General features: G+C 43.9%; 1 protein-coding gene and 1 pseudogene across 6 annotated transcripts in view; one reads left to right on the top strand and one right to left on the bottom strand.

Moving 5' to 3' along the window:
• LOC121584877 (smoothelin-like) overlaps positions 1–10,926 on the top strand; it is a 100,198-nt gene extending 89,272 nt beyond the window's left edge. For 3 of the 6 annotated variants that reach the window (XM_041901071.2, XM_045225688.1, XM_045225689.1), the window contains 10 exons: positions 2,223–2,417; positions 2,766–2,841; positions 3,232–3,264; positions 4,256–4,438; positions 4,581–4,643; positions 4,767–4,845; positions 4,978–5,133; positions 5,220–5,346; positions 5,622–5,773; positions 10,086–10,926. In XM_041901071.2, the coding sequence (XP_041757005.2) occupies positions 2,223–2,417; positions 2,766–2,841; positions 3,232–3,264; positions 4,256–4,438; positions 4,581–4,643; positions 4,767–4,845; positions 4,978–5,133; positions 5,220–5,346; positions 5,622–5,773; positions 10,086–10,257 (1,236 nt within the window). In that variant the 3' untranslated portion in view covers positions 10,258–10,926. Of the gene's footprint in view, positions 1–2,222; positions 2,418–2,765; positions 2,842–3,231; positions 3,265–4,255; positions 4,439–4,580; positions 4,644–4,766; positions 4,846–4,977; positions 5,134–5,219; positions 5,347–5,621; positions 5,774–8,043; positions 8,225–10,085 lie in introns of all 6 variants that reach the window. The other 3 variants (XM_045225686.1, XM_045225690.1, XM_045225687.1) reach the window with 3 other exon arrangements.
• A 2,592-nt stretch (positions 10,927–13,518) lies between these two features.
• Positions 13,519–19,592, bottom strand: LOC121583977 (annotated as a pseudogene).
• Between the last annotated feature and the right edge of the window lie 1,693 nt (positions 19,593–21,285).

Below are 21,285 nucleotides of genomic sequence, written 5' to 3'. Positions count from 1 at the left end.
TCTGTTCATCATCATACTGCTTAGACAGACTGAGAGGGCATCAGTCAGAAGTGGCCAGTGATGTGTGAGCTAACTGTTGCTTGGCAGTGATGTCAAACCGCTGTAATAATCCTCACGCTCCGTGACAAGGCAGGAAGACTGAGGAGCTGGAGGGCCTGGGGAATCATGAGGGGTGCGAAAGTGTACATCAGGTTTCCCCAACTGGTGGCCCGCAGTCCGAATTTGAGCCACAAAAAATATATATATATACAGTAGCAGTCAAAAGTTTGGACACCTACTCATTCAAGGGTTTTTCTTTATTTGTACTGTTTTCTACATTGTAGAATAATAGTGAAGACATCAAAACTATGAAATAACACATATGGAATCATGTAGTAACCAAAAAAGTGTTAAACAAATCAAAATATAGTTTTATATTTGAGATTCTTCAAAGTAGCCACCCTTTGCCTTGATGACAGCTTTGCACACTCTTGGCATTCGTTCACCTACTCTGCGTCTTACAAAGACACGGCGGTTGGAACCAAAAAATCTCAAATTTGGACTCCTCAGACCAAAGGACAGATTTCCACCGGTCTAATGTCCATTGCTCGTGTTTCTTGGCCCAAGCAAGTCTCTTCTTCTTATTGGTGTTCCTTTAGTAGTGGTTTCTTTGCAGCATTTCGACCATGAAGGCCTGATTCATGCAGTCTCCTCTGAACAGTTGATGTTGATGTGTCTGTTACTTGAACTCTGTGAAGCATTTATTTGGGCTGCAATCTGAGGTGCAGTTAACTCAAATGTACTTGTCCTCTGCAGCAGAGGTAACTCTTGGTCTTCCTTTCCTGTGGCGGTCCTCATGAGAGCCAGTTTCATCATAGCGCTTGATGGTTTTTGCGACTGCACTTGAAGAAACTTTCAAAGTTCTTGAAATTTTCCGTATTGACTGACCTTCATGTCTTAAAGTTGTCATCTCTCTTTGCATATTTGAGCTGTTCTTGACATAATATGGACTTGGTCTTTTACCAAATAGGGCTATATTCTGTATACCACCCCTACCTTGTCACAACACAACTGATTGGCTCAAACATATTAAGAAGGAAAGAAATTCCACAAATTTACTTTTAAGAAGTCACACCTGTTAATTGAAATCTATTTCAGGTGACTACCTCATGAAGCTGGTTGAGAGAATGCCAAGAGTGTGCAAAGCTGTCATCAAGGCAAAGGATGGCTACTTTGAAGAATCTCAAATATAAACTATATTTTGATTTGTTTAACACGTTTTTGGTTACTACATGATTCCATATGTGTTATTTCAGAGTTTTGATGTCTTCACTATTATTCTACATTGTAGAAAATGGTAAAAATAAAGAAAAACCCTTTAGGTGTGAGTAGGTGTGTCCAAACTTTTGACTGGTAATGTGTGTGTGTGTGTGTGTGTGTGTGTGTATATATATATATGTGTGTATGTATGTATATATATATATATATATATATATATATATATATATATATATATATATATATATATATATATATATATATATATATATATATATTATATTTATTTATATATAAATTTATTAATGTTTTATTTTATTTTTTCATTGTTGGAAATAAAAGATGGTAAAAACACCAGGATAATCAGCTCCAAGTGATTTTAATTTTGGAAATCTGTTCCAAAGTATTACCATGCATAGAGAGACACGTGATTTTAGTCAAATATCATATTTGTTTGGGCTTCTTGCGGTCAATTTGCAGCCTACAACTTATTTCTAATCATGTTCCGGCCCCCCGACCATCCGCTCAAGAATAATTTGTCCCGCGGCTGAATCTAGTTGATCCCTGGTATACATGCTCCCCCTCCCACCTCCAAAAGTTCCAGGAAGTTTTCCTGAGATCCTCCAGTGCTCATTCCATCATAAATGTCAGCAAGCCTCGGTGTCTTCTCTGTAAACACAGCTGTAGGGGTTGACGGATCAGAAGCCTCCCTTTTCTGTCTCTCCCCTGGCCTTGTGTGTCCTGGTCCCATGATTTCTCACCAGCTGGAGAATGGTCTTTGAGTATGATCAACTACCTTTTGTATCTGTTTATATCTGTCCTGCCACTGACATTGACCCTTAGCTGAGGATAAAAAAGAATTCACACTCACATAGTCTAAAATGGATGCCAATCCTGATTTAAAAAGCTGTGTAACCTGTAAATAACCCATCATTCCCTCTCCCTCTCTCTCTTTGTCTGTGTAGTTGGAGACAGAGCCTGTGATGGCCTCAGAGCCAGTGTTTGAAGTGGAGCCCTCGGTGCAGGTGGCATGCTTTCAGTCCCCGGCTACAGTACCCAACGGCTCCTCTGCAGCTCGGGCCAAAGTCGAAGAACGGTCCGGAAAACTGACTGCAGAACAGCTGGCTGCCATCGACGATGAGGAGCTCCTGGATAAAATGGTACTTCCCCCTCCCCCATATCACACATGCTTACAGTCTTCAAATCCCCATACCTAGATGTGGTGTTGTTGTTTTTGTGTATTAGTTAGGAGTTAAATCTGATCTGCTGAGCGAACTTATATTTGGAAAGGTCATACCTTTACATTTGTGTGTGTGTACACTACACTCTGTGTGTATTTCTGTGTGTGTACACTACACTCTGTGTGTATTTCTGTGTGTGTACACTACACTCTGTGTGTATTTCTGTGTGTGTACACTACACTCTGTGTGTATTTGGAGCTATGTGACTGACTTTGTCTGAAGACCGACCCCTCTCATTCCTTCCGTCTGTCCTGTTCTTTCCGACAGCTGGATGAGTCCAAGGACTTTGAGGAGAGGAAGATGATCCGACAAGCCATGAGAGATCTGCGTAAGAGGAAGAGAGGTGAGATTTTTCCAAATCTAGTCTGCATTATGCACCTGCCTCATTTTCCAAATCTAGGCTGCATTATGTACCTGCCTCATTTTCCAAATCTGCATTATGTACCTGCCTCATTTTCCAAATCTAGTCTGCATTATGTACCTGCCTCATTTTCCAAATCTAGTCTGCATAATGTACCTGCCTCATTTTCCAAATCTAGTCTGCATTATGTACCTGCCTCATTTTCCAAATCTAGTCTGCATTATGTACCTGCCTCATTTTCCAAATCTAGTCTGCATTATGTACCTGCCTCATTTTCCAAATCTAGTCTGCATTATGTACCTGCCTCATCTCTTGCCATTTTCCATCCTTATTTTCTGATCTTATTTTCACATTCTCCCATCCTGCTCTCAGAGGCCATACTGGGATGTACACAGGAGGAAATAGGTAGGAACGTCCTGTGTGTTTGTGGACTATATTAATACAGTATGCATCCGTGTTTGTCATTTATCAATGTCCCACTTGGCTGTATCCCCTCATTGTCAACCATACTGTCCCACCAGTGCTGTTATCGAGCTTGACACTCGTCATTTAGTTTTCTCAGTGATACACATTGATCATGAACTGACCAGCAGCAACAATGAACATGAGGAACCTGTATGGTGAACGATGAGGGATATGTTAAAACATCTGTTGAAACGCATGAGTCTTGATGTTTGTGTGACTACTCACCACGGTGCCATATGTGATATATCAGGATGATGCAGGACTTTCTGGTTCACTCACTGTCTCAGGGCAAACACACCTTATGTTGTTCCACATATGGCTGGCTGGGTGTAAAGTGTTGACTGTTTGTTGAGACTCCAGACAGGTCTCGGAACTCTGTGTCAGAGAAGTTTCCATGGGCTTAATAGCTAGCCACCCATTTCATCCCTGTATTACCCTTAACCCTAGCCAATCTGTTGAAACAGTAAGTGAGAGACCGGAGGTATTTAGTTCCATTATAATGAGCGCTTAACTGTGTCTCTGGGGCTTAGGAAGGTAAATGGACAGGTAAGACTGCTACAGCTCCCAGGCATCGGGTAACAGTAGTGGTGTTAAGGTATCAGTGTTGGACAGCGTTCAGTAGCCTTTCTATGCCAGTGTCTCAGTGGTCTGACGTGATGTTCAGGGTCTCTTTGATGTTTGTTCAGCACATGCCCCACCACATCACAGCCTGAGGTTGGTTGTGTTTGTCTTTCACCTGTGGGTGGCTGTTTGTGTTCCAAGGCATTTGATGGTGCTTTGGAAAGAATCTTGAAATGTACCCTGCAAACATTCAACCCATGTTTAGTTTGGCTTTGTAGCAGATGAGATGCTGTCAACTTGTTGAGTGCCTCTTCTCCCTCTTTTTCCACTGACCTTTTCCTCCTGCTATCCCTCCTCTCCTCTATCTCAGACCAAAGAGAAAAGGAGAGAGAGGTTCGTCTTGTGGAGCTTCGGCAGCAGAGAGAAGATCGTGCTCAGAAGGGTCGTACGGGAGGAGGAGGAGCTGAAGAGGTGGTGATGAGGAAGGTGGAGAAGTCAGCTGATGGCGCCACCCTCAGCCAAGTCACCAAGACAAACCACTTCGCCCAGTCTGGTAGGCCAATCATACACCATGTCTTAGGCTGACAACATGGCTGATACATTTGGGCAATACACTAGCTCCAGTTTAACAGTGCGTGATCTTCCGAGGTCAGTTGAAATGGTTCTAATGTATTTATATGTGTTTGTGTGTCTAGGTGATGGCAGCAGGACAGCTCACAGCACCATCATGGAGGCCAGTTATGTGAAGAAAACAGACAGTGAGTCATCAATGCATCCTCCTCCTCATTTAAATCATCATCATCATCATTTGATTGCTATATCTTCTCATCCATATATGGTGTTATGTGATCTCACCACCACCACCTCCCTGTGTTCTCTAGTGGGGACAGTCCAGTCCAAGTCCTACAGCTACTCCTCCTCTACCTCTTCCAGTTCCAGCTCCGCCAGGAAAGTGGGCAGGTGAGAACTGAACCCATATAATTCTGTGCCTAAACCCTTCTCCTCAGCAACCCCTATAGGATTAACTGAAATTGTGTTGAACGGTAATTTACCCCTTCTCTATCTTCCTTCCTCCTCCCTTCCGTCCATCAGTGTGTTTGACCGTGAGGATGACTCGGCTTCCCGTGCTGCGGAGCGCCGGCAGGCAGAGAAACGTAAGGAGCTGATGAGAGCCCAAAGTCTGCCCAAGACGTCCGCCGCACAGTCCCGCAAAGCCATGATCGAGAAGTTGGAGAAGGAGAGCGGAGGGTAAGGATAGAAAGAACTGAGAATAGCAAAGAAGGAGAAGAGTTGAAACATGTCTATACTAACATAAACCAATCCCCCTCCTTCAGGCCAGGGAATAAAGCGGTTGCCAAGGTGAACACGGTCCAGCGCTCCGCTAGCTGTGTGGTGCCCAATGCCAACTCCATCAAACAGATGCTGCTGGACTGGTGCCGCGCCAAGACCCGCTCATACGAGGTGAGCCAACCCACTATGGCACTATCCTGAGTGTCCAGTCTCCTCAAAGATCTGAGGCATTCACACTAGTTCATCCTGCTATGAGGGTTAGGCCTTTATATAAGCCCTCTACTGCAATCAAAACATGCCACCATGTCTTCTGTCAGCGATGCTGTGTTCTCTCATACTCTTGAGTCTAGTCTATTAGGTGACTAATGACATTTGGAAGCATTGGTTAATGCTTTGTGATTTAATATAGTATTTCTCTCTTTTTCTTCTTTCCTCCTCTCTTTCAGAATGTGGACATCCAGAACTTCTCGTCCAGTTGGAGTGATGGCATGGCGTTCTGTGCCCTGGTGCATAACTTCTTCCCAGAGGCCTTTGACTACTCCTCTCTCACCCCTGCCAACCGCAGACACAACTTTGAGGTGGCCTTCAGCACTGCAGAGTGAGTACACACATACACAAATGCATACACTTGTAAACTGTCCGTCATGCATGCACTCATAGATGTACTGAATGTGATGTCTTGAAGTATGACATGGAATCAAGCTTCACTCTTGGAGTTGCCCCATGGTCATTTACAGCAGAATGGATCAGGATCTAAGTGAACCATCCTCCGTCCCCAAGACCATCAATCGTCTGACCACCCCAAGGCTCTGTTCGTGGGAAAGTAGCTCTAGCCAACTCTTTGCCTACCCATTGAACTCAAAATCCATCACACATCTTGAGAACCACAACTTCCCTCGCCTTTCTCTGCCCCAAACCAACACACTCCTCTTTCTCTGAACAGATATGATCCCTCTATTGGGTATGTTTGTTTGACCTCTGTAAAATCAACACTGAGCTGCCAGTCTATGGATTCCTCAGGCTCAGCAGGACTGGACCTCTGGGCTCTCACCATCCTCTTAGCCTTACTACCACCTAACTACCAACTTACTACCACCTTACTACCACCTTACTACCACCTTACTACCACCTTACTACCACCTAACTACCACCTGCTGTGGTAGTTAGGTGGTCCTCTGTAGCTCAATTGGTAGAGCATGGCGCTTGTAATGCCAGGGTAGTGGGTTCGATCCCCGGGACCACCCATACGTAAAAATGTATGCACACATGACTGTAAGTCGCTTTGGATAAAAGCGTCTGCTAAATGGCATATTATTATTTATTATTATTATAACTACCACCTAACTACCACCTAACTACCACCTTACTACCACCTAACTACCCATCCATGTACAGTAAGAATGCCTGCCTGAGGGAGGAAGAGAATGTGCATCCACAGGATGCAGCCTTTGGATTCATCAGATTAACCTATTGGACTCAACTCACTGTTTCCAGGGGCCCTACAGTAAGAGGGTTGGGGTGGGCCTGGGCCCACTGCTCAGTTGTTTTAATCTCTCCTCTCTCTCTCATGTCTGTGCAGTCGGCTCCTGGATCTGTTACTACTACTACTACTACTACTACTACTACTACTACTACTACTACTACTACTACTACTACTACTACTACTACTACTACTACTACTACTGTTACTACTACTACTACTACTACTACTACTACTGTTACTACTACTACTACTACTACTATCTCCTGTACCTTTAAACCTCCACTCTCCATCCACTCTCTCCTCTCAGAGATGCTCACCTCAGTAACCGCTGTGTGATGTGACCCTCCATCCACCAACCCTGATCTAAACCAGGAAACTCCTGAGACTGACCCCTCCCCAAACAACCAACAGGTTACTACAGTACAGGAAGAGCACTCGAATGACTTCCTCCCAGACCCCTCTCCTTCCCTCTCTCCTTTAATCTGGCCATCTCCTCCTCCTCTTCCTCACTCCACCTCTGTCATCTCCTCTTTTGATGAGGTCATGTACTGCCAACCTCTGTCCTGTCACCCACCAGTGTCTGCTGTGTTCACCTGTCCTGTGATGCTGCTGCTGAAGATAACGACCATGATGACGTAAACCCCGGATTGTCAAACACCTCTTCCTCCTAGCTACCCCCTCACCCCCCAACCCCCTCTTTGTCACTGTGCTGCACTGTCACTCCCTTACCAACCTCACCCCCCTCACCCCCTGCCACTGTGCCTCATCTGGAACCCTCTCACACACCCCTCCAACACCCACACAAACACACCATCCTGTGTTTCTCTTCTAGGTTCACCCTGTGGTCCATGTCTTTATGTCAGTGTAAGATTATTTTTGTTTTGTCCTTGCTCTTGTTTTTGTACTGGACATAACAAAGCCAATGTTCTATTGTTGATGTCTCTATACCCCCATGCCCAAGTCTTTTCTCTCAGTGCACAGAAAAACAAACAAAACAAACAAAAAGGCAAAATGGACGTCTCCTGACGCTTCATTTGACATTTTGTTGTGTCTGCGTGTGTGCGCATATGTGTCATGTTGTTCATGAAGCATGTCAACTCATGGATATGTTTGTCAACACAGGGAATGTAATGTTATCGTTTCTTTTTGTGTCTTCTCTCTCCCTCTCTCCACACCCTGGGTATTCCTCTCATTTGGCTGCTCACTGCTTTCTCTCTCTCTCAACCTCCTTCCTTCTGTCTCCCTCACTTTATTTCTATCTGTTCACTTTTCATATATCTGGACTTTCTCTCTATATTTCCGTCTCTTTTCCTCCCTCTTCTCTTTCTCTCCCCCTCCCTCGCCCCCCTCTCTCCCCCTGCTCCCCCTCCGGGGTGCGGGTGCAGGAAGCTGGCTGACTGTCCCGAGCTGTTGGACGTAGAGGACATGGTGCGGATGCGTGAGCCAGATTGGAAGTGTGTGTACACGTACCTGCAGGAGTTCTACAGGGGCCTGGTGACCAAGGGCCTGGTTAAAACCAAAAACTCCTCCTAGAGTCGCACCCCTAGGACCCCAAATGCACTCATGGTGAGAGAGGCAACAGGCCCACGGAGGAACCACATGCTGGTGCTGGAGGTTTATGGGGTGGGATTGGTGTGAGTGGGAGATTCTCAATTGAGCAAAGGTTCATACTCTACTTGATTCCTCTGTCCTCTTCTCCGCCGTGACCCAGAAACTGATAAGTGGTCGCCATATGTAGGAGAATTTGTTAATTGGTTAACCGAGGAGTTTCCTCATCTCCTAGATTGCCTCCTCCAGCGGAGGATACCAGAGTTTTTCCTCAACCCCTTGAATCAGCTGTTGTTTACTCGGAGGAGAAAAACATGCACACATTTAAAAACCATACGCTACTTATACATTTATCCATCAAATGTCTAGCACAACTAGCTAATGTATTTTGACCCCTTTACACATTACATTTTGGGATTCCTCTACTGTACACGTCAGCTGCCTGATGACAAGCTTGTTGCGAAGGAGTCTTATTTCATACATGAGCATTTGTTTCCACGTTTCCTCTCCTCGATGACTCCTATCCTCGATTACCTTTGAGCTTTTTCAAAAGGAGGTGAGGAGAGGACAGAGAAGAGGACGTGAGGAATTGAGCAAATCCAATTGAGATTCTCTCAGTGTGTGAATGTGGGTGTAGGAGTGCATGTTGTGGGGGGGATGAATGGCAGGATCAACAACAGTGCCACCAGTTCCATCATATTATGATGGTGAAGTCAGACAGGAGAAGAGTGAGCTATCCATTAATACAAACATGATCATTATCCTGCAGGAAGTCATATGAAGTGGTAGGAAGTGCACTCTTAGTGTTGCACTGTCTAGGTACAGGTCGGAGCGCAGTTTTCTCCGCCCTGTGAGCCAGTGCTGGGGTCCAAAGGCCCAAACATGGATTGTGAGGTTGTGACTAGAGTCAGAGCCAGGCTGCAGCCAGGCGGAGGGCCAGCCATCAGCACACCCCGTCTGCAGCTCCACACTTTAAAAGGAGCTGCCGCAACACAACAGTGGAGTGGAAACAGAGATTGGAAACAAAGTGGAGGAAAAATAAATGTCAGACCTGTGGTGTGTGAAGCATGTGTATCATCTCCCCTCATTTAGTGACTTCAGAATTACTGATGTTTTTGTACTTTAAGTGTATAAAGTCTGGTCAGTTTATAACAACCATTGCTGAATTACATAAATAGACTTATCTCCGTAGTATCTAAAACAACAAAGGAAAACTTTTAATACAGAGTTTTACGGTGTTGACATTTGTGTTTGTCTTTGAGGGGCTAGGTTACTATCTGCTGGTATAGTAGCTTTGCTCTCTGTGTCCCTGCCAACTCTGTAGCTCAGCTGGTAGAGCACGGCGCTTGTAACGCGAAGGTAGTGGGTTCGATCCCCGGGACCACCAATACACAAAAATGTATGCACGCATGACTGTAAGTCGCTTTGGATAAAAACGTCTGCTAAATGGCATATTATTATTATTATTACCTTGCAGCTGTTTCCCAGAGCTCTCCCTCTCTTCCTTCTCTGTGCTCCTGGCTGGGCAGCTCACACTGCCATACTGTTGTCATTGTCAGTCAGCTACAGTACCTTTAGGGCTTAGTAGTCAAGTGTGCCACCATGTGGTTATATGCATGCATTGCACATATATTATTTTGTTGACCAAATGGCAGAATATGTTTGGAATGCCTATAATGCTTTTTTGAAACAAATACTTTGTAGAGTGTCTCCCTCTTGCCTGGTTAGTTTGGGTGGATGAAAAAGCTGTTATGAGAGCAGCGTTTGTGGAGAGAATGTCATATTTTATCCTTACCATCACTCTGTTCATCTCTCTCTTTCGCCATCTCCCCACCTCTCCCTTTCTCCATCTCACCATCTCGCCATCTCCGTCCCTTAGGGAATGTGCCAACTGCATGCCCCTGCTGGAGGTGGAGGACATGATGATCATGGGGAGGAAGCCTGACTCCAAGTGTGTGTTCACCTACGTGCAGTCACTGGTCAACCACCTGCGCAGGCACGAGATGAAACTTGCCAAGGCCTTGGCCAAACTCCAGGGCACCGACTTCTGATCTGCCCCTGTGCTCACAGTGTGGCCTTCCCCATCGCACCACTACACAGTACCCCTCCTGTCCTCCTGAGCCCTGTCCCTCAACACCACCCCTGTCCCAACAGGCTGACAGCAGCCCAGACTCTGAGTGAGAGGTGTTACTGATTTGCACATCTCTGATGGCCAACGGTGGAAGAGTGTTTGTGTAGGTGTGTGTATCTGTCTAATGATTATCTTTGTTGACGGTGGTGGCATGTCAGACAGATAAATTCCCCCCCGCTGGACACACATTTGTTCAGGCTGTGCGACCCTTCCCGAAGGAGAACTCCAAAGTTTTCATAATAGAGAATCTTTTTAAGCTTTAATTGATATGTTATACTGAAATGTAGTTGTAGTCTATCAGTAGGCAATTATATTCATGCTTTGGAAGTCCCTGAAGATATGGCACCAACAAAACCCTACATTAAATGTACATGAGGAAAATATGAATTGTATTGTACTCCTTCACCCACCTTAATGCCTACATTGTAAGATGTTACTCAAGCTGTTGGTGAAGAAAAATAATCTGATATATGATGCATCTGTTTATATTCCTTCAGTCCACACTGGTACTGTTTAAGGTGTTAACGACTGTGCATGCTTTTTAAAACACATCTACTTGAATTGTTTTAAATAGTCCTTATTATTCCTATTGTGTTGTTAATAATAATCATTATTACTATTTAAGTTTATTCATAAGCACTGGTATGGAGGGATGTTATTCAGTCATTGTGTTATATAGTAGTCGGCATTATGACATTGGTGGATCTGTTTGTACAGCCCTATGCTGAGTAAGAACCATATCTGAATCTACAAACCCAGATGAGGTTAAAGCCAGACTAGGTTGTAATAGTCATTTTCTAATACTGACATGTTATGATAGTAGTTGTGTAACTATAATTAATTGTGAATTTGCACCACTCATATTTACATCATTTTGGTCTGAGTGGAGAAACCAGTGTTGAAAAGTAGGTTCCAAGTACTTCTCAAACAGGTAAAATCACACATTGGTGTTGTTTCTAGATTATCACATATTTTCTCAGCTTTTTTCCCCTGTCCTTGCCTCAGTTTGTTACATTGGGGCATAAAAAGACTCAGCATAGGGTTGTCACATTCATGTTTGAGACGCCAGCAAGAATAAGGCTGTGACCTCGACGATTTCCCTTCCAAATAAAAGTCCAATGAAGATGGTAGAAAAATTATACAAATGGTTGAAACTCTTAACATTCTATTTGGACATTTTGTTTCCTAATAAAATGTTAGGATTTGGTTTAACAATATCAAAAAAGGAAAATCGTTTCCCAACGCCCACACGATCAGACTGACCATTAGAATGGCCACACAGAGTGATTTATTAGACAGAGTGATGATTTAAAAATACAGTTAAAAAGACTGCATGGGGGCTATAAGGGACACAACATTAGCAGCGATGATTGATTGGGGTGTAAATTCTGTGGATTTGGAAACTACAAGTGCTCCTGAGTAGAATGGACACCACTTTTACTGGACACAATGTACAGAACATTTTGTACAGTCCAATAAATGATAGGAGTACACACACAAAAAACATTGTTGACCATTTAGGCCTGAAAAAAGACATATCATAGAAATACTTTAAATAATTATTTATATGATAACTAGTATAAAATATATTGATAATTGTGCACAATTTCCATCATTTTCGCCCTAATTATTAATTTACAAAGTATACAGGATAGGACTCAAAATCCATGACCTGGACGTGCTTAGTTATTTTTGCCAGCTTCACAATGGTGTCACATTCACACTGCCAGCACATCCCACAGCCCACCCAACCCCACCCCAGCAAACACACACAGGGCTCTTTGTTGTGGGCTCTTTATTTATGCTTGGGACCATTAAAAAATATATATATATATATAACCATATGCTTTGAAGTTTTGTTTCATGAGTCAGTCTATGAATCAAACCTATAGCCAGAACAAAGTTTATGGTAATGTAATTATTTGATAGAATATGAAAGGTTTGTTGGCGAGGCCAACTTCTCTTCTCTACATCCTTTGGCCCAATGAAGGCTGGCTTTCAGCTCAGTTGATTCTATGACTGATGAACAGGAGAGTATTACTGATAAAGGCTAAATGTACTTTATTTCCAATGTATATTTTCTGAACTTAAGTGAAGAAAAAAAAGAAATGTATTCCATTATATATTATGGTTTCTTTATCAAGAATTTTAAGACTTTTCAGTTGGATTTAGAACTGGTTCTGATGAAATTATCTGCTTCATTATCTGTACATCTGTAATTGAGACTTGAGAAAGTTACTATTTTTCAATATTCCGCTCCTGCCAATTTGGCAACTAGAGAGCTTCCACAAACTAGTGAATCCTGTACTGTACATACATGCTTGGACACGTCATAATTCCTTGTTTCTGTAGAATAGGACTGGCCACCCCTCAGAGCCTGGTTCCTCTCTAGGTTTCTTCCTAGGTTCCTGGCTTTCTAGGGAGTTTTTCCTAGCCACGGTGCTTCTACATCTGCATTGCTTGCTGTTTGGAGTTTTAGGCTGGGTTTCTGTATAAGCACTTTGTGACATCTGCTGATGTAAAAAGGGCTTTATAAATACATTTGATTTGATCTGTACTCCACAATTAAATGTAAATTAACAATTAAAACCAATTTAAGACAAAGTATTTGTTGTTGATTTGTCTTTAAATGGTATTTTACAAAAAAAATAAAAATAATTGTGTATGTGTTAGCAATGGGAATTAGTTTTTCGGGTGGATAGTCTACAAATGGCACATGGATAGTCTACAAAATTTCAAAATTATTGAAAGTGTTACATGTTTTTGTTTTACAACCATTTGTCAGCCCCTTCACTTGAATCCCCTTGTGCCTAAGCCCCACCCACCAGGACACGTTACATCAGCCCCAAGCCAATCAGGAGATTTTACAGCCAGAGGCGTCATTCAGTTCCACAGCGGACAGGAAGTCATTAGACACACGAGAGAGATCAGCAAAGGAGAGACCCCTCACTTGACACTAAGTGGTAAATCATACGCATCACCGGAAATAAATGGTCAAACAGCAGAAATTGTTTTATGTGCAATTTTTGTGTGACCTTTGAAACCTTTGCTGATGCTACAGAGACTGTTCCCCCAAGTGCTGATCCAGGACCTGCTTGTCATTCTGACCAGACCTGGGGGAGAGTAGCCCTGTCTGTCCAGGTCCACACAGATCGCAGACTCCTCTTTATTGCTGTGAGGGTTATAGGTCAGAGTGTTTGGCCTCTGCGTCGGACTCAAAGGAAGCGTTGTCTGTGGGGGCTGAGGAGGGGGAGGACTGGGACTTGGGGGTGCCTTTGAAGGATCTGTCCTTGGCGGGGGAGAATCGGAACTCCTCTGGGACCTCATCCTCAGGCTGAGCCTTCTTGTAGAAGCCCAACTTCTCCAGCAGCTCGTTGATCTCAGAGCGGGCCATGTCGGACAGGGCGATGCGCTGAACAGGACAGGCATACAGGCTCTATACCCTATTCTTTCACAAGATGTAGCATTGCACAAATAGGTTTGTCATACAATTTCTGTGCAATAGTAGGCCCACCCTTTACATGCATGCATCTCTATGACAAATATTTTCTTAACCATTATAGCTCACTAGTGAGAACCTACAAACAGCACAGAAAATTAACACCAGAGATGTGATAAAGATACAGTAAAACTTCAGAGTGTGTTTCAGCAGCTCACTTACGTCCAGCTCTTCGTAGTAGTGGTTGAGGAGGACAAGCTCAGGTTCGGCCCCAGGGATGTGCTACATTACCAGGTTATGGCTGGGGTGGCATGGGTCAAGGGTCGCAAACAGGGAAATGCAATGCTCGTGGAAAGGCGTCTGACACAGCGTCGTCCGGGTTAGGGGAGGGTTTGGCCGGGGGGCTTTAGTTGGCTCATCGCGCTCTAGCAACTCATCGCGCCGGGCGCCTGCAGGCTGACCTTGGTGTTTCCTCTGACACATTGGTGCGGTTGGCTTCCGGGTTAAGCGGGTGGGTGTTAAGTTTGGCGGGTCATGTTTTGGAGGACATATGACTCGACCTTCACCTCCCGAGAGTTGCAGCGATGAGACAAGATCGAAATTGGGGAGAAACAAATTATAAACAGCATGTTCATTACACAGGTGCACCTTGTGTTGGGGACAATAAAAGACCACTCTAAAATGTGCAGTTGTCACAGATGTCTCAAGTTTTGAGGTAGCGTGCAATTGGCATGCTGACTGCAGGAATGTCCACCAGAGCTGTTGGCAGATAATTGAATGTTCATTTCTCTACCATAACCTGCCTCCAACGTCATTATAGAGAATTTGGCAGTACGTCCAACCGGCCTCACAACCGCAGACCACATGTAACCACGCCAGCCCAGGAACTCCACATCTGGCTTCTTCACCTGCGGGATCATCTGAGACCACCCACCAGGACAGCTGATGAAACTGTGGGTTTGCACAACCGAAGAATTTCTGCACAAACTGTCAGAAACCGTCTCAGGGAAGCTCATCTGCATGCTTGTCATCTTCACCAGTGTCTTGACCTGACTGCAGTTCGGCGTCATAACTGACTTCGGTTGGCAAATGCTCCCCTTCGATGGCCACTGGCACGCTGGAGAAGTGTGTTTTTCACGGATGAATCCCGGTTTCAACTGTACCGGGCAGATGGCAGTATGGCGTCGTGTGGGCGAGTGGTTTGCTGATGTCAATGTTGTGAACAGAGTGCCCCATAGTGGCAGTGGGGTTATGTATGAAAATGTATGCACTCACTAACTGTAAGTCGCTCTGGATAAGAGAGTCTGCTAAATGACTAAAATGTAAAAAATGTTATGGTATGGGCAGGCATAAGCTATGGACAATGAACACAATTGCATTTTATCGATGGCAATTTGAATGCACAGAGATACTGTGACAAGATCCTGAGGCCCATTGTTGTGCCATTCACCCGCCGCCATCACCTCATGTTTCAGCATGATAATGCACGGCCCCATCTCGCACACAATTCGTGGAAGCTGAAAATGTCCCAGTTCTTCCATGGCCTGCATACTGACCAGACATGTCACCCATTGAGCATGGTTGGAATGCTCTAGATCGACGAGTACGACAGCGCGTTCCAGTTCCCACCAATATCCAGCAACTTCACACAGCCATTGAAGAGGAATGGGACAACATTCCACAGGCCACAATCAACAGCCTGATCAACTCTATGCGAAGGAGATGCGTCATGCTGCATGGGGCAAATGATGGTCACACCAGATACTGATTGGTTTTCTGATCCACGCTCCTACCTTTTTTTTAAGGTATCTTTGACCAACAGATGCATTTCTGTATTCCCAGTCATGTGAAATCCATAGATTAGGGCCTAATGAATTTATTTTATTGGCTGATTTCCTTATATGAACTGTAACTCAGTAAAATCGTTGAAAATGGTTCCGTTTATATTTTTGTTCAGGTAGTAGGAAATTGTTTCATGTGAGGTTTGGACTTTGTGCTCCATACAGGACAGGGATCCTAAAGCACTTCAGTTATGAGATGACTTCAGGACAGGCTTGCATGCTGGAGGTGTGACTGCTTCAGGACAGAAAGCTATCTGCAGGGTAAGTTTACGGCTTGCTTTAGGGTTATCAGAATGTATATAAGCTTCTGTATGCAGAAATAGCTTTCATTTACTTTGTCAGATGGTGAATGCAAATGTGTAGTAAATGTATCTGCTGTGTAACTATTCTCGTTACTCCATACGGCAGCACTTTACATTAAACGTACATACACTATATATACAGAAGTATGTGGACACCCCTTCAAATTAGTGGATTCGGCTATTTCAGCCACACCTGTTGCTGACAGGTGTATAAAATTAATCACACAGCCATGCAATCTCCATAGACAAACTCCACTGGCTTCCAGTTGAAGCTTGCATCTACTACAAAACCGTGGTGCTTGCCTACGGAGCTGTGAGGGGAACGGCACCTCCTTACCTTCAGGCTCTGATCAGACCCTACACCCAAACGAGGGCACTACGTTCATCCACCTCTGGCCTGCTAGCTCCCCTACTTCTACGGAAGTTCCCGCTCAGCCCAGTCAAAGCTATTCGCTGCTCTGGCACCCCAATGGTGGAACAAGCTCCCCCACGACGCCAGGACAGCGGAGTCACTGACCACCTTCCGGAGACACTTGAAACCCTACCTCTTTAAGGAATACCTGGAATAGTATAACAGTAATCCTTCTACCCCCCTCCCCCACCCCCCATTTAAAAATACAAAATAAAAATACAAAATAAGGGTGGTTGTCCCACTGGCTATCCTAAGTTGAATTCACCAATTTGTAAGTCGCTCTGGATAAGAGCGTCTGCTAAATGACTTAAATGTAAATGTAAATGAATAGCCTTATTGAAGAGCTCAGTGACTTTCAACTTGGCACCGTCATAGGATGCCACCTTTCCAACAAGTCAGTTTGTCAAATTTTTGCCCTGCTAGAGCTGCCCCAGTCAGCTTTAAGTGCTGTTATGGTGAAGTGAAAACTTCTAGAAGCAACAACAGCTCAGCCGCGAAGTGGTAGGCCACAAAGCTCACAGAACGGGACCGCTGAGCGCTGAAGTGCGTAACAATCATCTGTCCTTGGTTGCAACACTCACTACAGAGTTCCAAACTGCCTCTAGAAGAAACGTCAGCACAAGAACTGTTCGTCGGGAGCTTCATGAAATGGGTTTCCATGGCTGAGCAGCCGCACACAAGCCTAAGATCACCATGTGCAATGACAAGTGTTGGCTGGAGTGGTGTAAAGCTCGCTGCCATTGGACTCTGGACCAGTGGAAACGCGTTCTCTGGAGTGATGAATCACGCTTCACCATCTGGCAGTCGGACGGACGAATCTGGGTTTGGCGGATGCCAGGTAAATGCTACCTACCCAAATGCATAGTGCCAACTGTAAAGTTTGGTGGAGGAGGAATAATGGTCTGGGGCTATTTTTCATGGTTCGGCTAGGCCCCTTAGTTCCATTGAAGGGAAATCTTAATGCTACAGCATACAATGACATTCTAGACGATTCTGTGCATCCAACTTTGTGGCAACAGTTTGGGAAGGCCCTTTCCTGTTTCAGCATGACAATGCCCCCATGCACAAAGCGAGGTCCATACAGAAATTGTTTATCGAGATCGGTGTGGAAGAACTTGAACGGCCTGCACAGAGCCCTGACCTCAACCCCACCGAACACCTTTGGGATTAATTGAAACGCAGACTGCGAGCCAGGCCTAATCGCCCAACATCAGTGCCCGACCTCATTAATGCTCTTGTGGCTGAATGGAAGCAAGTCCCCACAGCAATGTTCCAACATCTAGTGGAAAGCCTTCCCAGAAGAGTGGAGGCTGTTATAGCAGCAAAGGGGGGACCAACTCCATATCAATGCCCATGATTTTGGAATGAGATGTTCGACGATCAGGTGTCCACATACTTTTGGTCATGTAGTGTAGTTTATAAATCAGTGAGAAGGCCGTTCATTATTTATTCTAAGGTGGTTAAATCAGATAGAAACATGGTCAACAAGTGAATCCAGACCTTATTCAGTGCATGGCTTACATATCACGGGAGAGCACCTACCTACCACACATTGGCTATCACATCTCTGCACGTCTGCCATCACAAGCACCAAAATGAAAAAGATACTAAAGAGGAATGTCCTCGAGTTGATGATTAGTGTAACTCAGCTTTTTTGGGCAAACCGCGATACATTTTACAAATACTTCAACACTTGCAATATATCAATCTACAATATCCTACATATACAGATAAGACTGTTGATTAGGATAGGTCTACTTAAGAGCTTACCTCTCTCAGCCTGTTCAGCTGTCATCCTCTGCATGACTGAGAAACAGACATAAAACAGGCTAGTGGTTATAGATCCACCCCAGGACAGGAGCAGGGCAGTAGGTGACTGACTGACTGTGTAGATTGATGAGGGGAAAAAAGTATTTAATACATTTTAGAATAAGGCTGCAACGTAACAAAATTTGAAAAAAGTAAAGGTGTCTGAATACTTTCCGAATGCACTTTATCTGCGAGCTGTTGGCTAGAGCGCACATGCCAATACCACAGTGGGCACACGCTATATAACACTTTATTTTGTGAAAAAAACATCAGTAGAGAAAATGCGATGGAAACCCATTTAATGTCTATTTTTATTCGGTACATGGATTTAACCGCAAATTTCAGTTTTATATGCACTACGTCATCACACACAGACTTTTATCCCCAACAAGTAAATTATGGAAACATCTCTGGTGGGAAAATGCGCATATTGTTTTTATGCAGATTTTTGAATATTTGCATGAAAATCTGTCGACAATTGGATGGAAACCCAGCTAGTGGTGTGTTCCATAGGAGGCTGCTGAGGGGAGGAAAGCTCATACTAATGGCTGGAATGGAGTGTATGGAATTCCATTTATACCGTTCCAGCCATTACTATGAGTCATCCTCTCCAATGAAGGTGCCACCAGCCGCCTGTGGTTTCCAACAAACAGACTTGTTGCGGATAAAAGTCAGTTCATGATGACGTAGTGCACACAAAATGTACTTTTTCGCTTACGTTTTCATGTACCGAATAAAAATCTAAAGTTTAATGTGTTTCCATCGCATTTTCAACTCTACAGATAGTTTTGTCACAAATGTGCCTACTCTGGTCTTGGCACCTGCGCGCTAGCCAACAGCTAGAAGATACAGTGAAGATAGGCTAGCCCTACACAGCTGATTCAAATAATCGAAGCTTGATGATGAGTTGGTTATTTGAATCAGCTGTGTAGTGCTAGGGCAAAAACCAAATAATGCACCCAGGAGGGGCCCCAGGACCAAGTTTTGGAAACCCTGACCTAATAAACTGTATGGTTTCCCGAGTCGTAGTGGGAGGACCACACACCATATCATCGCGTGACTCCAAGTTTACTTCTATATGATGGTTATTAACTATATTAATATTTGCGCATAAAGGTGTTTCCAACACCATTTCTCGCATAATTAATTTTCCAGACACAAAAAGATCCCACCATGTCGAACGAACAAATTATCGGTTGGCATTTAGAAAATTGTACCGGCATTTCATGTTTCCATCAGCCCGGTAGTGACTTTTTTCATTGGTCAGGTCAGGTAATTCATCTGCATGAAATGGTTGGATGGAAAAGTGGTTAGTGTTCACAATTCCTGACATTTAATCCTAGTAAAAATTCCCTGTCTTAGGTCAGTTAGGATTACCACTTTATTTTAAGAATGTGAAATGTCAGAATAATAGTAGAGAGAAGGATTTATTTCAGCTTTTATTTCTTTCATCACATTCCCAGTGGATCAGCTTTTATTTCTTTCATCACATTCCCAGTGGATCAGAAGTTTACATACACTCAATTAGTATTTGGTAGCATTGCCTTTAAATGGTTTAACTTGGGTCAAACGTTTTGGGTAACCTTCCACAAGCTTCCCACAATAAGTTGGGTGAATTTTGGCCCATTCCTCCTGACAGAGCTGGTGTAACTGAGTCAGGTTTGTAGGCCTCCTTGTTCGCACACATTTTCTATAGAATTGAGGTCAGGGCTTTGTCATGGCCACTCCAATACCTTGACTTTGTTGTCCTTAAGTCATTTTGCCACAATTTCGGAATTATGCTTGGGGTCATTGTCCATTTGGAAGACCCATTTGCAACCAAGCTTTAACTTCCTGACTGATGTCTTGAGATGTTGCTTCAATATATCTACATAATTTTCCTTCCTCATGATGCCATCAATTTTGTGAAGTGCACCAGTCCCTCCTGCAGCAAAGCACCCCCACAGCATGATGCTGCCACCCCCGTGCTTCACGGTTGGGATGGTGTTCTGCGGCTTGCAAGCGACCCCCTTTTTTCTCCAAACATAACAAATGGTCATTATGGCAAAACAGTTCTATTTTTGTTTCTTCAGACCAGAGGACATTTCTCCAAAAAGTACAATCTTTGTCCCCATGTGCAGTTGCAAACCGTAGTCTGGCTTTTTTATGGCGGTTTTGGAGCAGTGGCTTCTTCCTTGCTGAGCGGCCTTTCAGGTTATGTCGATATAGGACTCGTTTTACTGTGGATATAGATACTTTTGTACGTGTTTCCTCCAGCATCTTCACAAGGTCCTTTGCTGTTGTTCTTGGATTGACTTGCACTTTTCGCATCAAAGTACGTTCATCTCTAGGAGACAGAACGCGTCTCCTTCCTGAGCGGTATGACGGCTGCGTGGTCCCATGGTGTTTATACTTATAATAATATAATATAATATGCCATTTAGCAGACGCTTTTATCCAAAGCGACTTACAGTCATGCGTGCATACATTTTTGTGTATGGGTGGTCCCGGGGATCGAACCCACTACCTTGGCGTTACAAGCGCCGTGCTCTACCAGCTGAGCTACAGAGGACCATACTATTGTTTGTACAAATGAACGTGGTACCTTCAGGCATTTGGAAATTGCTCCCAAGGATGAACCAGACTTGTGGAGGTCTACAAAAAATTGTCTGAGGTCTTGGCTGATTTCTTTTGATTTTCCCATGATGTCAAGCAAAGAGGCACTGAGTTTGAAGGTAGGCCTTGAAATACATCCACAGGTACACCTCCAATTGACTAAAATGATGTAAATTAGCCTATCAGAAGCTTCTAAAGCCATGACATCATTTTCTGGAATTTTCCAAGCTGTTTAAAGGCACAGTCAACTTAGTGTATGTAAACTTCTGACCCACTGGAATTGTGATACAGTGAATTATAAGTGAAATAATCTGTCTGTAAACAATTGTTGGAAAAATTACTTGTGTCATGCACAAAGTAGATGTCCTAACCGACTTGCCAAAACTATAGTTTGTTAACAAGACATTTGTGGAGTGGTTGAAAAACAAGTTTTAATGATTCCAACCTAAGTGTATGTAAACTTCCGACTTCAACTGTAGGTATCACACAGGTAAATGCCAACTCAAGCGACAACACATTTTTCGCCCAATGATCCAGGCAGGTGTGATGC

Source organism: Coregonus clupeaformis, chromosome 16 (genome assembly GCF_020615455.1).
Source record: "Coregonus clupeaformis isolate EN_2021a chromosome 16, ASM2061545v1, whole genome shotgun sequence".
Lineage (NCBI taxonomy): Eukaryota > Metazoa > Chordata > Actinopteri > Salmoniformes > Salmonidae > Coregonus > Coregonus clupeaformis.
The sequence above is the reverse complement of the archived record's forward strand: the minus strand, read 5'-3'. Positions and strand labels throughout refer to the sequence as shown.